The sequence below is a fragment of the Dama dama genome, chromosome 14, assembly GCF_033118175.1.
Source record: "Dama dama isolate Ldn47 chromosome 14, ASM3311817v1, whole genome shotgun sequence".
Classification (NCBI taxonomy): domain Eukaryota; kingdom Metazoa; phylum Chordata; class Mammalia; order Artiodactyla; family Cervidae; genus Dama; species Dama dama.
Genome location: NC_083694.1, coordinates 40,125,549 through 40,144,492, shown reverse-complemented (window position 1 = coordinate 40,144,492; position 18,944 = coordinate 40,125,549). Strand labels below are relative to the sequence as shown.

The 18,944-nt window shown below is 59.2% G+C and overlaps 1 protein-coding gene across 4 annotated transcripts in view; it reads right to left on the bottom strand.

Annotated features, from left to right (window-relative positions):
* The window catches only part of CASZ1 (castor zinc finger 1), a 152,130-nt gene that overhangs the window by 5,255 nt on the left and 127,931 nt on the right, over nt 1–18,944 (bottom strand). For all 4 annotated transcript variants that reach the window (XM_061160418.1, XM_061160419.1, XM_061160417.1 and 1 more), the window contains 13 exons: nt 15,821–16,655; nt 14,375–14,443; nt 12,671–12,761; nt 11,751–11,915; nt 10,628–10,800; nt 9,515–10,362; nt 7,054–7,189; nt 6,752–6,815; nt 5,282–5,436; nt 5,022–5,144; nt 3,822–4,160; nt 2,098–2,296; nt 1,149–1,320 (listed from right to left, as the gene is read on the bottom strand). In XM_061160418.1, the coding sequence (XP_061016401.1) occupies nt 1,149–1,320; nt 2,098–2,296; nt 3,822–4,160; nt 5,022–5,144; nt 5,282–5,436; nt 6,752–6,815; nt 7,054–7,189; nt 9,515–10,362; nt 10,628–10,800; nt 11,751–11,915; nt 12,671–12,761; nt 14,375–14,443; nt 15,821–16,655 (3,369 nt within the window). The remainder of the gene's footprint in view (nt 1–1,148; nt 1,321–2,097; nt 2,297–3,821; nt 4,161–5,021; nt 5,145–5,281; nt 5,437–6,751; nt 6,816–7,053; nt 7,190–9,514; nt 10,363–10,627; nt 10,801–11,750; nt 11,916–12,670; nt 12,762–14,374; nt 14,444–15,820; nt 16,656–18,944) is intronic.

The window sequence follows — 18,944 nt, the reverse complement described above, 5'->3', positions numbered from 1 at the left end:
CTGCCCCATGTTTGCACGTGACACGTGGCTCCATCCTGCAGTAAGAGCGTGGACTCTGCATGGAGCCTGCTCCCCACAGCATCCTGGGGCTGGAGCCAACGAGCTCCTCAGGGAGGCCTTGTTCTGGGGCTGGGGGCAGCTTCCTGGCCAAGAACTCAGCTCTCAGCAGTGAAGTTAACTCTGAAGCACCTGTCCCTGAGTTCAAGGTCACTTCCTTGCCCCTTGGCCGCCTCCTTCCAGGTCACTCCAGGTTACAAACGCCCTGAGCTGAACTGACCAAGTACCTGCTTGTCCCACCAGATCCCCAGCACCAAGCTTGGTGCCAGCCACAGTAGACAAAAAAGATCTCAGCTGCCACTTGTACCCCCCACCCCCTGCACCTCCTGCAACAGCAAAGAGTTTGGCCCATGGCTGCTCTTCAATAAACCTCTGCTGAGGGACTTCCCTGATGGTCCAGTAGTTATGAATCCACCTGCCAATGCAGGGAATGGGTTTCGACCTCTGGTCAGGAGACTAAGATCCCACGTGCCACAGAGCAAATAAGCCTGAGAGCCACAACTACTGAGCCTGAACACCTATAGCCTGTGTTCTGCGACAAAACAACTGCATTGCCAAGCCCATGTGCCATAATGAGAGAGTAGTCCCTTGCTCGCTGCAACTAAAGAAAGACCTCGCACAGCAAGAAGACCCAGCACAGTCAAATAAAAAATAACCAAAAAAATAAAATGTCTGCTGAGTGAGTGAATGAACGAATGAACATCTCACGGCCCATTATGGATAAAAACTTGATCTTTAAAACCATGGATAGACATCCCAGGGCAGAGAATGTCAGGAATTTTGAAAACTTACCTGCAAGGCCCTATTGAAAAGAAAAAGAAAAGAAACCAAGCCTGGAGACCAGAGATGAGGCTCCAGGCCATTTGCCCCGGGGGTGACTGGAGTGTTCTGGGTTATCCTCACCCCTCTTTCCAGGCTTTTGGGGTTTTGACTGTTTTCCCAGTTTGACAATGCCTGGTCTGTGACATTAAAACAAAAAACCCATGGAGCCTGATGTGTGGCAACAAGAAGTGGCACCCGGGCCTCTGGGGCCAGAGCCACAGCCCTGCCCACTGCGGCAGTTCCCTGCCCCCAGCCCTGGCCTGCGGTACCTAGCCTGCCGCACTCCTCACGCTTGGTGAAGTACTTGAACCCATTGGCTGCCCGCCGCTCGGCTTTCTCGTGCTTCTTTATGTGCCACGGCAGCTTGGTGGTGATGTTGGTCACAAAGTAGCAGCCAGTCCGGAGACAGTGGTAGTGCCCACGCATCCGGAACTCGCAGTGCTGCGGGGAGGGACAGGAAAGTCAGGACCAGGCAGACAACGGCCGCAAGCCCCACCTGCCAGAGGCCTCTGGGCTGTGGCTGGCCCTTTGCATTTGTGTGTCCTTCCGCACTCAGAATCAGCAAACACAACTGTGTAAAGATCATTCACGTTTTAAAAAGCAGTAAGTCCTTTCTGTCATTTGACTAAGGCATCCTATCTGGTATCATTTCCATCTCTCTGAACCCACACCCAGAGCAGACATCACTAATCGATCCCAGCACTCTTCTCTGTGTGCCCAGACCTGGGCAGACATCACTCATCTACCCTGGTACACCTCTCGGTCCGGATCTAGGCTCAGACTCCTCCTCAAGGCACTGTCAGGTGGCCCCTACAAATCTTGGGGGTAGGCCTTTATAATGAATCTGATCTGCCCTTCCTGTCTGGAGCACAGACAGTTCAATATCTGTCCAATGTTTTAAAATTCCAGGCTTCTAGAGAAAAGGAGCGTGGCCATTCCAGGATGGGCAGAATGGTGCCAAGTGCCCAGTGGCGGCTCATCATAGAGTCATCACTGAGGGTTAGGATAAAATGACAGACCTCACCAAACGAGCAACAAGCTGAACTGCTGCCCAGGGGTCTCCAGGGACCTGGGGCAGACAGTGTCCTTTCCAAAGTCTGGAGGAAGCCAATTAAAAAGGGTGTGAGAAGCAGAGTCTCTGCCAGGAGGAGCTGCTCCAGGGCCCTGTGCCTCCCTGCTCCCGCCCCAGGCCCCACCCTGCCCGTCCGCCTTGCTGACCTGGTTGGGACAGAGGCACTGCAGGGAGTAGTAAGCAAACTGGTCTCGCACGTTCACCAGGTTGTTGTTGGGGTTGATGTGGTCCAGGCAGTGGGACTCGGCCTTGCCAGAGGTTTTGCAGACGTACTTGCAGTTCCCAAAGAGACAGTGGAAGTGGAACTTGTTGGCATACTTGCAGTCCGTTGCGAGGCAAGGATCGCTGGAATGAAACCACGGCCCAGGTCATTGGCATTCCCAGTACCCTCCCCGCCGATGTCCTGACATTGGCTCACGCTGGGGTTCTGCTCCCCAATCTCCCATGGTGCCCTCAAGAGGAAGGGCCCCAGGACTGCCCTCCGGCTCAACAGGGCCATTTGGCCAGAGGAGACTACAGATCCCAGCATGCAACCTTGCCCTCTTTTTAGAACTCTGCTGGCGCATGAGGGATTGCGGTGTGCAGGCTGCCCAGAGCACTGCATGCTGGGACACGTAGTTTCCACGGCCACACCTCAGGCTTATAGATAAGGATGACGGCAATCATTTCTTGGATATGAAAATGAGGGATGGTGCTGCCAGCCTGGCGGGACGCCAGCGAAAGCCTGGCTGACGTGGCATGGGCGCTGCCCTGGCTGTGGCTGACTGACAGCATGCAGATGGGTGGGCAGCCCTACCAGGAAGCTTTGCTACCATGGGGCCTCAGCCAGTGGGGACCTGTGCCTGGTGTCGTGTCCTGAGGCTCAGCTGCTGGGGCTTCCAGGGTCAGCTCGGAGCTCGGAGCTGCCACCCACGCAGAGAACACAAGCCAGCTCAGTGGTGGGGCGGGGTGCCAGGTGAGCCCTGCCCTGCCTGTCCTGAGCAGCAGCCCCCCGCCCCAGACCCCGGCTTCAGGCAGTAGTGGAGGGTGCTCTGCTCCGGCTTCTACCCTTTTTGGCCTGGCTGACAACACGGCTGCCCCCTACATCCACATTGGACCTGGGTGGAAACTCTGACCAAGGCCAGGATGCTAAGAGGGCTGGGGAGGTGGACAGAGGAAGGAAGGTGGGGAAGGGTCAGAGCGGAGTGCAGGTGCCCTTCCATGCCGTGGGCCCAGCCCCAGGTGCTCAGAGAGGGAGGACAGCTGCCACTCAGGCGGTGTGTGTTCACATCCAATTTATTACTTTTATTGAGAACAGGAAGCCGCACGCATCATGATACAGAGTCACCGTTCTCGCCGCAAGGAGCCACCACCATCCATTGAGGAAGGTCCCTTCCACCCCGAGAGCTCAGGTCACTGTGCAGGAGGGCGGGCACCCAGAGAACGGTCTAGCCCCTTTGCCTCCACCCCTCTGTGACTTGGCTTGCCCTGCAGAGATTCAGTTGCGGGCGGGAGCCACAGAGACCAACAGTGAGGCCCGGAGGGAGACGTAGCTCTCCTTGCTGGGCGAGGCCCACCCCGGCCAGCCCACCCCGGCTGGTCCTCGGAGCGTTGCCACCGGTCTCTCCAGAACCATGGCCACTACCTCCACCATCACCCCCCACCCCCCACCCCCCACCCCGGCTGCTTGCTCTAGGAACAGGCAGTGAGGTCTGAGCAGCAGCAGCAGCTTTGGCTAGAAGGATATGGCCCGGGGACCGGGTCCCAGAGAGGCTGGGGATGGCCGGGGCTCCTGCAAGGTGAGGAGCAGCACCTCCTCAGCGGCCCTGGCTAGCACCTACTCCCGAGACACCCAGGGGACACAGGACTCCCGGCTCATCGAGGGACTCACTTCTCCTGGAACTGGAGGAATCCGGGTTTGACCTGGGGCTTGGCGTTCTCTAGAGAAGTCGTTGCCAAGGGCGAAGTGGGCAGGTGAGGCACTGATGCTGGAATCTGAGGCATCTGGGGTATGGTGGAAGCCAGCTGCTTCCAGGCGAGCAGGGTGGGGGTGGAGGGCACGGCGGCCAGGCTGGGAGTGGGCCCCTCGAGAGAGGAAGCCGTGGCCGTGGTGACGGGTGGCGCTGGAGGGGACGCGGGGGCCAAGGAGGGTTTGGTCTCAGCAGCTGAGGCCGGGAAGGCAGCCTCTGGGTTTCCTTTCACTGCTCCTCCCTCCGTCCGGAAGTGGAAGCTGTGAGAGGCAGAAGAGGGGGTCTCAGGTGGTGGTGGAGAGAGCCCTTCCCCGTGCACCTGCGGCCTGCAGGCAATCCCATCTCAAGCCGAGGGGGCCAGTGTCCCCACCTTGTCTTCAGTGCCAGGTGCCGCCAGGAGGGAAGGACTGAGAGCACACAGCTCTGTCCTTTGATCTGCAACTTAGGCTCCTGGCTCTGTCCTAATGACACCTCCTTGTGACATTCTAGATGCGCTGTCCCTAGCTCCTCCCTACTAGGGGCACAGCAGGTCCCGGCTCAGGAAGCCCATCCTTCAAGAACCTGCTCTGAGATTTAAAGATGGTCTCAGGCCAGGAGCTGGAGCTGCCTAAACACTGAGAAGAGCCTGACCTGGGGCTTAAAGAGCAGTGAAGATCTGTTCTAAATGTTTACAAGTTCTGGGTTCAATTACAGCAGGCGGTTGGGCTTGCTGCTTTTCAGCTCAATGAACTTTACAAATTAATTTCTTTTATTTTTAGGTCAAAAAGAATCTACAAATGCAGTACTGTGGCTTGGAAAGGCCTTCACCTGGCATCCCTGCTGGGGTCAAAGCTGGGTCTGCAGGAGGGCTGAGGGCTACATGGGGGAGGGTCTGGGGGCAGAAGGGGCTCCTGCTCCAGGTGGGGCCTGGGTGGGCTGAGGGGGCCTCGCTGGGGGCTGAGCTAGTGGGAGGATAGGAAAGTCTGCCTTTGGCCTGGCAGCACTGCCTGAGAAGCCAGCTCAGCTTCTGAGGTCTCAGGGGTCCTGCTTGGAAGGCAGTTGGAGGCCTGTGCAGCTCCCAGTCCTGAGCCAGGCTGGGATGAACAGGGCTTGGTTTACGCGGGTCCCCGACCCCCACTCACTTGGCGTGCTTGATGGCCCCGTCCAGGGTGCTGAAAAGCGCGCCGCACTCCTCCACCACGCAGTGGAAGTGGGCCTTGTGGAGGAAGTCACACTGGGCGTTGCAGAAGTCCTTGGTGCCAAACCTGGCAGAGGAGCCGGCTGCTTAGAGGAGACCCCGGGGCTCTGGCCAGGCCAGGGTGGGTGGTGGGGCTGGCCCCTGGTCCCCGGGACCCGTGGACTTGGCCCTCCCCTCCCCCTTGCTCACCCAGAAGCCCCTCACCTGCGAAGGTACACCTTCCAGGGCTCTGACAGCTTCTCCTGAACCATTGCTTTCACAGCCTTGCCCAGGAACGGTGGGGACTCCCCGGCAGGGCCCCCCTCCGTATCCGTCTTGACGTTCAACAGGCTGCCGAGGTTGGGGCTGCCCTGAGACATCTGCCAGGAGGACAGGCCCGAGCTTCAGGCTGGGGACCTCAGGACACTTGGCCCGACTGCCCTGGGACCAGTGGCAGCTCTGGGCCGATTGGATCTCTCCAAACTGACCAGAGCATCACGGAGCTGGCAGCTGGGAGGAGAGGAGGCCCGACCCCGTGCAGCTTTGGCTGCACAGGAGCCCACAGTGAATGGATGCTGCCGCAGGCAGCCTGCTGCGCCTCCTCAGCCCCGCAGAGCTGCCAGGGCTCCACCACACAAACCCTGTGCTGCTAGAAGCCATCACTCAATCTGCAGCCGAGACTCAGGGCACACACTACAGCCCAGCTTTCCCCAGACTTCGCGGCTCCCTGGTTATTTTCCTGCCAGGTTTTCAAAAGAAGTGCAGGAGGAGGAGGGATGGGGGGAACCCCCACGAATTCCTTGAGAACAAGAGAAGGCACACAAAGGAGGAGCCGAGAGGGAGGGAGGGCAGCTCACAGGATGAGAGCAAGACAGGCGGACTGCCGCTGGGAGCGGAGGGGGGCGGGGAGCCCGTGGAAAGGCTTGACCCACACAGGTGGGGTGCAGGGTTCCGACAGGAAGGAACAAGGGGGTGCAGGGAGCAGTGACCCCAGGATGGAAAAGGGGGGCAAGAGAGCAACCAGGGGAGGGGAAAAGGTGGAAGTCATGGGCGCCCTGGAGCCGAGGCCAGCAGGAGCCCAAGGGCCCAGCGGGACCCCCACCCAGTGAGGTCCAGCCCAGACCTAGCTCTCTCCTCGGCAGTCACTTGCGTACAGTAACCAAATTAATCTTGCCGTAGTCAAATTTATCATGTGAAGGGGGGAAATATATTTGAGATGATGTATAATTTACAAAGACCCTGCATTATTTAAAATAAATATTCTGGAGCGACCTCTGCAGAAGGCGTCCAAGACCATTACTCAACCCGAAAAGTGGAAATTGATGCTTTGCTCCCACTTTAATCCCCCCCCCACCTTTTTAAACAAACAAAAAATATATAAAATAAATAAAATTAATAACTAAGAGCAAAAGAAGTTAGAGGGCTCTGGAAAAGCTTTAGGAACCCTCCATCTGAAGGGAAAAAAAAAAGGGTGTCAGAGGCTGGAATATATTTCTTCAGCCAGTTCATTAAATTAATTTGTAAGCAGTGGCTCTGAAATTATATCCGATGAAAAATGGCCTCAAAATTTAAATGGTACAAACTCATCTTATTAGAGGCAAAACATTAAAAAACAAACACATCCCCCCCACCCCCCAGCATAGCTTTAATTTCTCTGGGTGGGGGAATGGGAGGCGTGTGATGGATGGTTCTTACCTTATTCATAAGCGAGGATAAAAGAGATGAATTTGCCGGGACTGCGTGGCCATTTGATTCATTACTGGAACACACAAACCAAGGGGCTTTAGCTCAGACGTTCGCGGGACCGAGCCCGGAGACTCACCCCTCCCAGCCGGCCCATGGGGCACTGGCCCCGCCCAGCTATATTTCCCGGGGCAGGTGGATGACCCATGGTCCGGAGAGGTGGGCCCCTGGCCCCCGCGGGGTCTGGCTCTGAGGGTGCTGTCCCCGGAGCCTCCTGCAGGGGGCAGAGCTGGGAGGCCTGGGTCTCCCCTCACCTGGGCTCCTTCAGAGTCAGGTCTAAACTGCGGTCCTGGGAGGCCTCGTGGGGACCTGGGGCGCCAGCACTCTCACCGGGCTCCTGCTTCACCGGGGCTGGGGGGAACCTGGCAGGGGTGGCCTGCTGCCCGTTTCCTACAGGGGAGGGGAGGGAAGACGGTGTTAGAGGGACCGAGGGCTTCATAGGGGCACCAGCCGGAACCCTCCGAGGGGAAGACGGCGGGCCGGGTGGGCTGGGGCCCTCGGGGAGCCTGGACTGCTGGTCAGTGGTTCTTCCCACTGACATGATCGCTTGTGACGCTTCCCCCTGTGTGGCAATTCTTCAAGTGATAATTATTGCAAAATTATGTCAAAGTTGTCCTGGCTCAGGGCCTCCTGGAGGAGAAGGGCGGGAGGCTGGGGAGGGGGCTGGGACGGGGGTGGGGGCCCTTCATTTTCTCCACCGACTGTCACAGTCAATTTGTGGGGCTGCCGCTTAGGCTTTTATTAAAGACTCTGTTAATGCTGAGGGAAAGTGGCAGATCTAGACTGGGAGCTGCGCCCCCTCCGTGGGTCCCGTCCCCACTGTTGCCGGGGCGACGGCCCTGCCTTCCACTGAGCATGCCCAGGAGGGGCATCTGCTGTGTCAGGGCTATGGAAGCTGACAGCCAATCAGAGCGGTTCAAACTATGTGACCTCGCCCGTCAAGCTGTCCAGGGCAGGGATATGAGGCCCACCCTGGCCAGGCTGGGCTGGATGGGGTGGGTGGGGGGAGCGGGCGGGGTGTGGGCATGGGTGCAAAGGCTGGAGCTGGGTGGGCAGAAGACTCAGGAGGCCAAGCAGAACAGGGCCAAAGAAGTTGCTGACAGGAACATGTCCACCAAGCCTTTCCCCACAATCCCCAAGTGACTGAAATATTAATCTGCCCCAAGGCGCTGCAGCTGACAGAGAGCTGCTTCACAGACAGCAAGTGTCATTTTATTAAAAAATAAAGGAAAATGGCCCCCTCCCCTTCACTTGACCTTTCTTTTCAGGGAAGGAGCTTTTTCTTAAGAAAACGAAGTACTTGACAGCCTGGCCACCAAGCCCCGTGTTGGCCCAGCCTGCAGGCACCTGGTGCAGAGGTGCACGGCCCTGGGCAGTCTGGCCTGACCCTCCGACACGTGGAGTAGAAGGTGGGTATCGGCTGACAGGAATGTCCCAGTGGGAAGACGCTAGTTTTCAGAACTCAGAGTCCACATTCCAGGAGCTCCCCAAAGCCACTAGCGCAGGGTCCCCAGGGAAACAGGGCCCTGACCCTCCAGCCAGCTCAAGCTCGGGGGCACCACAGGGACCCTCAGTCTTGGTGAGTCTCGAGACATTCTCAGGAGCCAGACTACTGAGGGCCAACTTGGCTACCTCCCAGGGGGTGTATTTGGAAACAGTATATCCCCCCACTGTTCCATCAGCTCCACAAGGCAAGGACTTTGTCTGTTGTCTTCCCCGCCATGTCCCCAGCCCCTGGTCTGGCGCCTGGCTCTGCAACAAGCTGCCCTCAGTGAGCATCAGTGGTTGATAAATGAGTGAATGAAGTGAGCCCCGCGCCAGACAAAAGCAGAACTCTTCTTAAAGATCTTACTAATGCTAATTACCTGGATGGGGAAAAACAGACAAAGAGGAGCAAGGGAAACAAAAAAGCCAAAAAAAAAAAAAAATTCAGAGGAAAAAAAAAGTAGAACATTTTTTTAAGGAGCAGAAAACTTGAGAGAAAGGGGAATCACTCTCCATGATGATCAGAGGAAAGACAGAGACATGACCCCAGCAACTCTGACACAGCTGCCACTGACCAGATGTGGCTCAACTGAAAGAAACCCCAATCCAGGTCTCGGTCCCACTAGCCAATTTCAAGCACTCAACAGTCATGTGACAAGTGGCTACCATATTGGACAGTGCAGAATGGAACGCCTCCACTATCACAGAACTTGTGACTGTACAGGGCTGATGGAGAGCGAGAGCCTGGGCTAGGCATCCTTGGTCTCAAGGGGCTGTCCAGGCCTGAATCCCCTGAGCATCCCTGTGGTGCAGCCACCCTGGCCCTGGGCTGAAGTCGTGTCCCCTCCTGTCACCTGGAGGAGGTCCTAGGGAAGTCTGGGGCTCAGGGCCGGCTCCCACTGGGGCTGGACTTGTACATGGCAGGGTAGGGGGAGCTCACAGAGGCCCTGGGGACACACAGGTACCCTGTAGGCCAGGATTACTGCTCATACTTCACAGATGAAAAGACAGAAACAGGAGTTGCCTGGGATGGGCAGGCCAGAGAGAGGGGCCCCAAACAGGAAATAAAGAGGATGGAGGCAAAGACCAGGAAAGAGGGGTACAGGGGTCTTAGGGCCAGGGATAGAAAGCCACCCTTGCCGAACACCCCCACTCTGCTCTGCACGGGGGCCAGAGAGCTCCTGGGGTTGGAGAGGAGCGGGCTTCCCACGCAGGGCCCAGCCTGCTCACCTGGGTCAAAGGGGGAAGAGGGCTTGAGGGCGGCCGCGGCCAGCCTGGCCATCATGGGCGAGATGAGGCCTTTGCTGGCTGAGATCCTCTCCATGATTGAGGCAGGGGGCACGGGGACCGAGGCAGCCCCCGCCACCGCCGAGTCACCAGCTCCCGAGGCCACCAGGGCGGGCGTGTCAGGGGTTGCTGAGCCTGCTGTCCCAGACGACATGGCACCCATGAGACCAGGGGCACCCACTGGCAGGGAGGCACTGCCCCGGCCAGGAAGGATGGGGAAGTAGGGTGCGGCGCTGGGCAGGCCAGAGTTGGAGAGAGCCAGCGCCAGGGGGATGGAGCCAGGCAGGCCCTGGGCCAATAGGCCCGAGATCTTGCTGTTGGGAGGCTTGGTGGCGCTGGGCACGGCCTCAGAGGTGGCAGTGGCCGCGGCCAGGGAGGCGGAGGACTGCTGGCTGGTGGGGGAGGCGCTCAGGCTGGAGTTCTTGCTGCTCAGGGCTGAGAAGTCGACCAGGTCGTCGTTGCTGGACTCCTCGTGCTCCGTGTCCTTGGCGCCCAGCAGCGAGGGCGGCAGCCCCAGCACGCCGGAGCCCGAGGCGCGTATGTGCCTGCGCTCATGCTTGCGCTTATGTGAGGTCATCTGGCTGGTGGAGGTGAAGGTGAAGCCGCAGCCGGCGCGGATGCAGTGGAAGTGGTTGGTGGCCTTGCTGTACACGCAGCCCTCGTACTTGCACTCCTCGTACTTGTAGAACTTCTTGAAGCCGTCCTTGGCGTAGGCGTCGTCCTTGATGTGGTAGCTTTTGTGCTTCTCGATGTCACACTTGTTCTTGAAGGTGAACGTGCAGCCGGGGCGCCTGGGGGTGGAGGGGGGGACGTTGGGAGGCTGTCATGGAGCCTCGCGAGGTCAGGAGGACTCCCTGCCCTGCTCCCAGGGTGGCCCCGGGAGGGATGGGCCTCGGGGTGGAAGATCAGGCTGGACGCTCAGCTGGGGCCTCGGAGCAGCCTTTGGCTCCTGTTCCTACTGCCCTGAGGACGCAGGGCTCTGAGCCACCCAGGGACCTGGGGCCCTGCCTTCTGGCCCTCCCCAAGCCAAGAGCCTCCCCGGCCGCCTCCGCTCACCTGCAGTGGAAGTGCGTGGTCTTCTGCCCGTAGAACTGACAGTCGGCTGTGCCGCAGTCCTCGGTGGCACGGAAGCGCTGGAAGCCGTCATTGATGAGCTGGGTGTTCTTCTTATGGAAGTTCTCGTGGGTCATCACGTCTGACGTGCTCGTGTACACCTTGTTACAGCCCACCTGCAGGGGCCAGAATGGCAGTCAGGGGAGCCGAGGTCAAGCACCCCGGCGAGCTCAGATTGGCTGTTCCTCCAGGTGCAGTTGACCCCGGTGGGGGAGCTTCAGCATCCATCAACATCCAACCGGTGGGACTGCAGTTAATGAAGGATGACCCCTCAGGCCCCCTAGGGCCTGGTCTGTGTGCTGGGCGCAGGCTGTCTTCAGAGAGCCTGGGACACCTCCCCACACAGGCGTGGGAGTCCTGTGCTGCAGGAGGTGGCTTTTGGGTCCCCAATCTGTGGCTCTACCTCTGAAGCCCCCTGAGTGAGCAGGGCTGGACCCAGGGGCCTGGCAGTCACCTTTAGCCCAGGGACTTGCTTGGCAGACAGTTCCTGGCACCGGGCCTTCCCTACCCCACCCGAGCTGGGCCAAGGCAGGCAGCGTTGCCATATTGAGTAAAAACCAGTGGAATCCGAACACTCTTGAGGGCTGGGCCGTGCCAGTGTCTGCACCATCTCAGAGCCCGGAGAGCGAGCCCCCCTCTCCTCCTGGCCCAGGTTGTTTCACAGAGGCCATAACAACCCCCTGACAAATATCGGGGGAGGCGCGGCGGCTGCTATTTGCAACCCAAAGTCGCTCCCCCCTGGACCTGACACCTTGAAAAAGCCCAGACTCTGCGTGGCATTAAAACAAAGAATTAAACAAAAACCTCCTCAGGAACCATTTGCAATGCTGCTCTTGGTGTTAAAGCCTGAAAAATGTCGGTCTGTATAAACAGCTCGCTGAATTGCACCCGCACCAAGTATGGCCATGGGGAAGTCCCCACCCCGGCCCACCGGGCACTGCCCGAGCCTGAGCCCCGGAGACCCTCTCCTCTGACTGGCCAGCCCCAGGAAAGGAGAAAGGGAGGTGCCCCGGCCTGGGCAGGCCAGCCTCTGGGGGAGGGTGGGGTGGAGGATGGTGGCAGGCACCTGCATGCAGTGGTAGTGGGTGCTCTTCCCGTTGAGGTGGCAGCCGTGGTAGTAGACGCTGCAGTCATCCAGTGGGCTGAAGCGCATGAAGCCGTGCTGCAGGGAGTTGTCCCGCTTCTTGTGCATGTTGTAGTGCCGGATCACGTCCTGCTTGCTCGTGAACCTCTGCCGAGAGAGGGCCTGGTGGGCGGGAAGCTGCGCCTGGCCCCCAGGCCCTCCGGTCCTCCTTACAAAGAACTCTATTTGGGTCGAGGAAGCCCAGACTGCCCCAAGGCCAGCACCCTGGACTTGGGAGGGAATAATTTTGAAGTTTCCAGAGCCACAGACCCTTCCCTGACCTTCTTCACGTCTCTCCATCGTCAGGCCCAGAAGCAGAGAAGATGAATCGGGCCAGGCCTTTCAGTTAAGGCCTCTGACAGGTGACAACTCATTTTGTCTAGTGTCACCGATGGGCCCTGCCAGGCTGGGCTCCCTGGTGAGACAGACCGTCTGCATTCCCCTCTCATTCGCTTGCTCTGCACCCACTAGAGGATGAGCTTTGAACATAAGGGTCAGTCTATCTGAACCTCAACATAATCATCTGTAAAATGGGGCAGTAGTACCAGCCTCATGAGGACACTGGAAAGAACTGACTAGACAAGGTATGCAGGCTATCTAAGCAGTCCTTGGTGCATGGGAGACTCAGTGCCTGGGAGCAAGAATAATTATTACTGGGGAGGCAGAGGGCTCCAGACCCCATCAGATGCCTGTGGGCAGCAATCTAGGAATGTGGACAGGCTGAGAGTTTTTCTGGCCTCTCATCCTGCCCAAGTCAAGTTCGGGTGGCCCTAGCAGAACCCTGCAGCCCTGTCCTGCTTCCAGGAGGCTCCTCTGCTGCTGTACCAGCCTACGGGAGCAGGGTCAGTGCCCACGGGACATACCTGGTAGTTGCACTCGGGGTCAAGGCAGTGGTAGTGCTCGCGGTACTGGTAGGCGCAGTGGATGTGGCCGCAGTGCTGACTGCCTGAGAACCTGCAGGGAAGAGGGGGCGGGCTCAGGCCTCTCTGGATGCCAGCTCCAGGGTCCTCAGCCTCTGTGGCTGAGAAGAGTCTGTGCCTGTGCTCCAGAGGACTGCTGCTGGGGTGTGGGGGCCCTGGGTGGAGATCTGGAGGGGCAGAAGTGGCCCCTGTGTCTGTGAAGCAGAGGCTGAGAAGGCCAAGGAGAGTGACAGGGCCGCTGGGAATCCCAAACCGACTGAGCTGCAGACTGAGCCTTATTTGCCCCAAGAGGGAATGCCGGGGTGGGGTTGGGGGGGCACACAGAGGCCTGGCACCAACACTGCGGCGAGGAAGCAGGGCAAAGGCAGAGGCCAGAGCAGGGTCAGGGGAACAGGCCCAGGATGGGATGGGATCAGGTGGGGAAGGCATGAGCCCCAAGGGGGCCCAGCTGCTGTTTCTGCAGGTGCTGCCCTCCCACTCCCCACCCAGCGCCGGGTCAGGTGCTGGGGACCCCAGTCGGGCCAGCCCAGGGTTCTGTGACTGAGAAGTGTTAAAGGGCTCCCTCTGTCCTGGGTTTTCCCGACACTTGAAACAGTCCAGCGTGATGAATTTTTAAAGTCCAGCATCTGTTTGGTTTCCCGTGGTAGGGAGCATGTTCTCTGGCCAACTCCCCAGCCCGGAGCCCCTACTAGCTGCCTGGCCACCACCGCCTACAGTTCAGAGTGCCCTGGGCCTTCTCCGGGGTCCAACACTGCCAGAGTGGGGGATCTCGTAGGCTGAACGATGACCACCCAGGGAGAACACACCGTGATAACCGTGGACAAGGTGGTGGGCCCAGCCTGCCTGCCCCACCATGGAGTGATCGAGGGGAAGCCCCGTGTAACGGGGAGAACCACTTGCGAATAAAGATTTAAGCTGAAGCTGCCAAAAGAGCCATCTGCTGAGGCACTAATAATAATGATAATAATAATAATAAAGAGAGTACAGCAAAGCTGAAAAGACAAGGAGGAACAGGAGGGAGACACAGAGAGGGACGGAGATCAGCAGAAACACGGCTGCCAGGGCCTGGCCCAGCCAGGTGCTGCCCCGCCAGGCACTGCCCGCCAGGGGCCTGAGCTGGGCGATCTGATGAGGTGAAGTTTCTTCACCTGTCAAGCCCGCTGCCTTAAGGAGGTAAAGGGGCAGGCCTGGAGTCAGGTGGTGAGTGTCAATGTCTAGCCCAGGGTGGTGTGTGGGGGGGTGTTGCATGCTGAGGCCACCTGCCCACACCCCTTCTCATCCCCTTACTGTTCCAAAGTGGCTTGCATTGCCCTTCCTGCCCCCCACCCCAAGGCTCTGGATGAGCTGTGGAGGGGGGGCCCTGTGCTCACCTGTGGCTGGGCCCTGCTAGCAGGCCCTTTCAGGTACCCGAGTCCTGCCTGGGGTACGAGCTGCTTAAGGGCCTGTGGTCTGGACCTCGTGAAGGGGGCAGGGGCTCTGAGATGCGGCAGAGGGCAGTCCCTGGAGGGAGTCTGGGAGCAGGAGTGTGTGGGGGTGGGGAGGCAGCAGGCAGCTGATACTAGCGGTCAGATGGGCATGCGGTCCCACGGTCCCCAGCATTCCTGCCCCACCCACCTCTCCAGGGTAGTCTCCTCCCCAGGGGCCTACCTGGCAATATATTTCTGGTAAATGTTTACATCTTCAGTGACAGCTGGTTTATCTGTGGGCAATCCGTTCCTGGTGAGAGACACACAGGGCACAGCTGATGAGTGGACGAGTCGGCCTCCTGCCCCAGGCGTGTCTGGGGGCAGCTCCCTGCCCTGGGGTCCTGACCCTTGTCTCCCTTGCTCTGTAGCATCCTGGGCACTTAAGGTGGGATGGGAAAAGTCCTTTGGCAGAAAACTAGCACAGTTGGGTTCAGTTGACCCACCTTTGGCAAGGGCTCGGCTGTTTCAAGCTGGCAGGGCTGGAGGGCTCCACCCTGAACATGGGTCTGACCTAGAGTCCAACCCACAAGAAGCCTGGGAAGCTGGGGCCTGGCCCCTCTTGCACACAGTGGGGTCAGGACACTTCTGGCTGAAGAGGGGTACCAGGGACCACTAGGGAAGACCCCAGGGGAAAGGGCAAGAGCAGCACCAAGCGAGTGTGGCTGAGGGGTTGGAAAAGCCCCCCGCCCCCCACAACCCCCATGCCCAGGGCGGCTCTCTAGGTCTGCTCTCAGGTTTCTGGACCCTCCCCCAAGAGGGATGGCTATGGGGAAAGGTATTCTCAGCCCCACACATGGATCCATCAGTCATTTTACCACTGCCGAGGGCTTCGCGCTGGGTCCGCCCACCCTAGCCTCCTACCGTCTCCTGCTGCCCTTCACATAGCCCAGGGTCTGAATCCAGGAGCCAAGGCCACCAGCTTGGAGCCCTGAACCCGCAACCCAGAGTAGGGCTTTCCCAGTCAACCAAGAGCCCGCAGCTGGCCCTCACGGTGGCAGGGAGAAAAAGCCTGTTGTGGGCAGATGGGGCTACAGGACTCTGGCAGGTGGGTTCAGCAGGTGAGCAAGTGCACAGAAGCACGCGCAGACCTTGGAGATGATGCAGGATCACTTCCAGACCACCATGATCAAGCGATGGTCACAATGAAGCAAGTCACGTGAATTTGTTTGGTTTCCCAGAGTACAGAAATGGCACGCTTACACCATACTGTAGTCCATTAAGTGTAATAGCATTATGTCTGAAAAAACCATGCCTATGTCTTAATTAAAAAATGCTTTACTGCTAAAAAATGCTAACCATCAGCTGACAACGCAGGGTTGCCACAAACATTCAGTGTGCAAAAACACGCAACATCTTCGAAGTGCAAACAAGGTTTGCCTGTATGTGGTATGTGAGTGAGTGTCTGTGCACACAGCAATATGTGTAGTGTGTGGGCCCATGAACTGGGTGTGAGTGATTATGTAGGCAGTGTGTGTAAGTACATGTGTGAGAATCTGGGCGCACAGTAGATGTGCATAAGGTGCGGCTGCATGTGTCCACAAGTGTGAGCTTCAGAGGAAGAAAGTGGGTCTCTGGGTCACCCCAGTGCTGGACTCAGGGTTGGCAATGAGGGTGACGCGCGCCTTACTTGACAGTGGAGACGGTCCCCGTGGTGATGGAGTCTGTTTTGGAGAAGGTTGACTTCAGGTACTCGGGAGTGTTGAAAGGCAGGGAGGCAGATGGCTCAGGGCCTGGCCCAGGGGCGCTGGGAGCGGTGGGCACGCTGGCGAGGGGTGCGGGAGCCAGGCTGGGGGTGGGCGGAACCTTGGCGGGGCCAGGCTTCTGGATGGCCCGGACGTCGTACTTGGAGGGGCGCCCCACCTTGCCTGTCTTGAAGGCGATGGCCCCGCCCATGTCAGGGCTGCCCTCCCCGGGTTTGAAGAGGTGCAGGTACTTGACGTTCTCCAGGTCGTACTTGGACGGCTTCTTGTAGGCGCTCCCGTTCTGGGGCCGCAGGTTCTCACCCGTCTTCAGTTTCTGGATGAAGAAGTCGTACTTGGAGGCGCGGGCCACCAGGCCCTGCATGGGGACGCTGCTGTGCGAGGGCAGGGGCAGGATGGTGGCCTTGGTCTCCAGGTGCGTGGTGCTACTGGGAAGCCGCAGGCCGGGCAGGGGGCCCAGCGCCTCCTTGCCCGCCCGCCCCTCGGCCGTGGTGCCGTGGGCCGGCCAGGACAGCTGCTCGCCGGCCTTGAGCTTGCGGATATACTCCTCGTACTTGGAGAACCGCGCCCGCTTGCTGAGGGCGTCCTCGGAGGTGGGCAGCGCGGAGGAGGTGGCCGCCTCAGGGGTGGAGCCCGCGTGCAGCTTCTCGAAGCTGATCTTCCTGGCCAGCTCGTCCCTCGTGTTCTGGTCGTCGTAGCCAAACATGCCAAGGAACTCGGTCATGGTGGAGGCCGCGTAGTCCCGCAGCGAAGAGGCCTCTCCTACGGGAGAGGAGAGGGGCTGTCACCTCTGGGAGGGAGCAGGGTAGCCAAGGGACAGGCTACCCCCAGAGAGGGAGGGGGCCGGCCTGGGGAGGGGGCGGAGCAGGACATGATCTATGGACATTTGGCTCACTTGTTAGGTTTTACGACTCTTAAATTAATTTGTTTAAAAAAAAAGTAATTAATACTGGGGTAAAATAAAACGAGTTCATCAATGCCAGGAAAATCAATTTCCTAAATGTTCTGGCCGATGGCTTTTCAGTACATTAAACAAAGTTTCATAAATGTCTCCGCTCTCTCGCCTTGGCCTAATATGAAAGAGAAGTCATTTTACTGGAAGTAAGGCCAGATCTCAACCTGCCTCCGGAGTGGGGGTGGGAATGGGGGCTGGGGGGGTAGGACTGTGAGCCAGTGGCTGGGCAGTCAGGAGGACCCCTGGGGACTGGTCAGGGGTGGGACCGGCAGAGCTGGCCTGGAGGGCCCTCCCTCCCCCCACAAATGGACACACAGACCCCTGATCCCCGGGAGGAGGACGAGGGGCTTGCCCCAAGCCTCCTCAGAGCCTGTCCTCTTGGCCCCTCCTGGCCCCCCCCCACCCCGGTTGCTAATGGTCCCAGACAACAGGGCCGAGGGGGCAGAGAGCCTGCTGATGTGTTGCTCAGACTCCTTCAGGGCCCCACCCCAGCCAAGACTTATGACAAAGGGAAGCCTACAAACCTCCCTGCCACCCTCTGGTCACTCGTGTTCATGCACAAGGGTGGGCCACGCAGAGGAGAGTCAGGGCCGGAGACACAGCGGCTGACGGTCCACATCTCTCACTCCAGTGTCCACGGCAGGGCACACGGGGAGTCCCCCGCAGCCACCTCCCCGTGGGGCCGTGCATGCACACACACTCTCACAAGCTCATGTCCCAGTGACCTTCCCAGACACACATACAAGCGTACCCAGACCACCTCAAACTCCACATCCAGCTTCCCAAGACCGTCCCATTTGGCCTGGGGCTGTTCCCTGGAGACGAACCCCCTTCCACACACAATGTGCCACCATTGCAAGCCTGTGGGACACCCCCCGCCAGGATGTGCCTTCCCGCACAGACACTTGCTAACACCGACCACCTGCTATAATACCCCGCCCCGAGTCAGGGGTGGGGACACTCAGGAGGGTGAGATTCGTCAGGCCCCAGAGGACATGTGTGTTCTCTCTACTCCTGTCTGAGCCTGCACACCCGGGCCCACAGAGCAGCAGGACCCCAGGCTGGGGGTCCTAACAGCATGGCCAGGGAAAGGTGTGGCCAGCACCCAGCAGCGGGCTCTTCTCCTGCCCCCAACCCCACCTGGAGGTGGTCTGAGCGCCGGGCTGGGCTCCGGCACAAGAGAAAACCTAGAAGCATGTAGACAGAGCCTCCGCGCTCCTGGGAGGAAGTGGGGAGGGCAGTTCTGTGGGGTCTGGGGCCTGCCGGGTGAGGAGAGAACAGTCATAGACAGCACCCGGCCCCCAGGGTGGGCAGAGTGACTCCAGGAACTGACAGATGGCTATCCCCCTGGGCCGGCTGGCTGGTGGGCTGCCGTCCTGACCTCAAGCCACTTGGGGTGGGGGACCCAGCCTGGGAGGGGTGGGCTCTGGATGCTAGATTCAGTGGCTCAGGGACCAGGGAAAAGGGCTAAAAATAGCTGGAGGCAGCTGAGCCCTCGCTATATATGGCAGAGAATCAGAAGGCTTTGAAGGGCAGACGGCTTACAGCAGGGAGGGGGCCAGGCAGGGGTCCTGGGGGCAGCCCAGAGGCCTGCATTCCCAAGGCCATGGTGGGCAGCTTGGGCTCTGGCTGCCCAGCTCCAGGGCCCAGGCTGAGCAGGCTGCCTGGCGTCATGCTGCCATCCCGCTGCTATCCCATACCCGAGGGGGCGAGGTCTGGAGCCATGAGGTCACCGGGCAGTTTCCAGCCCTGCCTCTTGCCGGGCCAGCTCGCCACTCCCCCAGGAGGAACTGGGGCGCTGAAGGGACAGTGGCCCTGGTCCCTGTCCCTCCCCGCTCCTCAGGCCCAGCGCAGTCACCTTGTGTGTGGGAACGGCAAGGGCTTTTCCTATCAGAGGAAACTGAAGGTCACACTTTTCCTCATTGATCTTGCAATGTTTGTTAATTACTCTGTCACTGATGTGGCGAAGGATAATTAAACAGCTCTGTTTATATCTTATATGCATAATTATGTGGCTGCGCAGGGCTCCCCGCGCAGGGAGGAGATGCGCCCCTTGCTGCAGGGGAAGGGGAGGCTCGGGACGCTAGGCGCTCGCT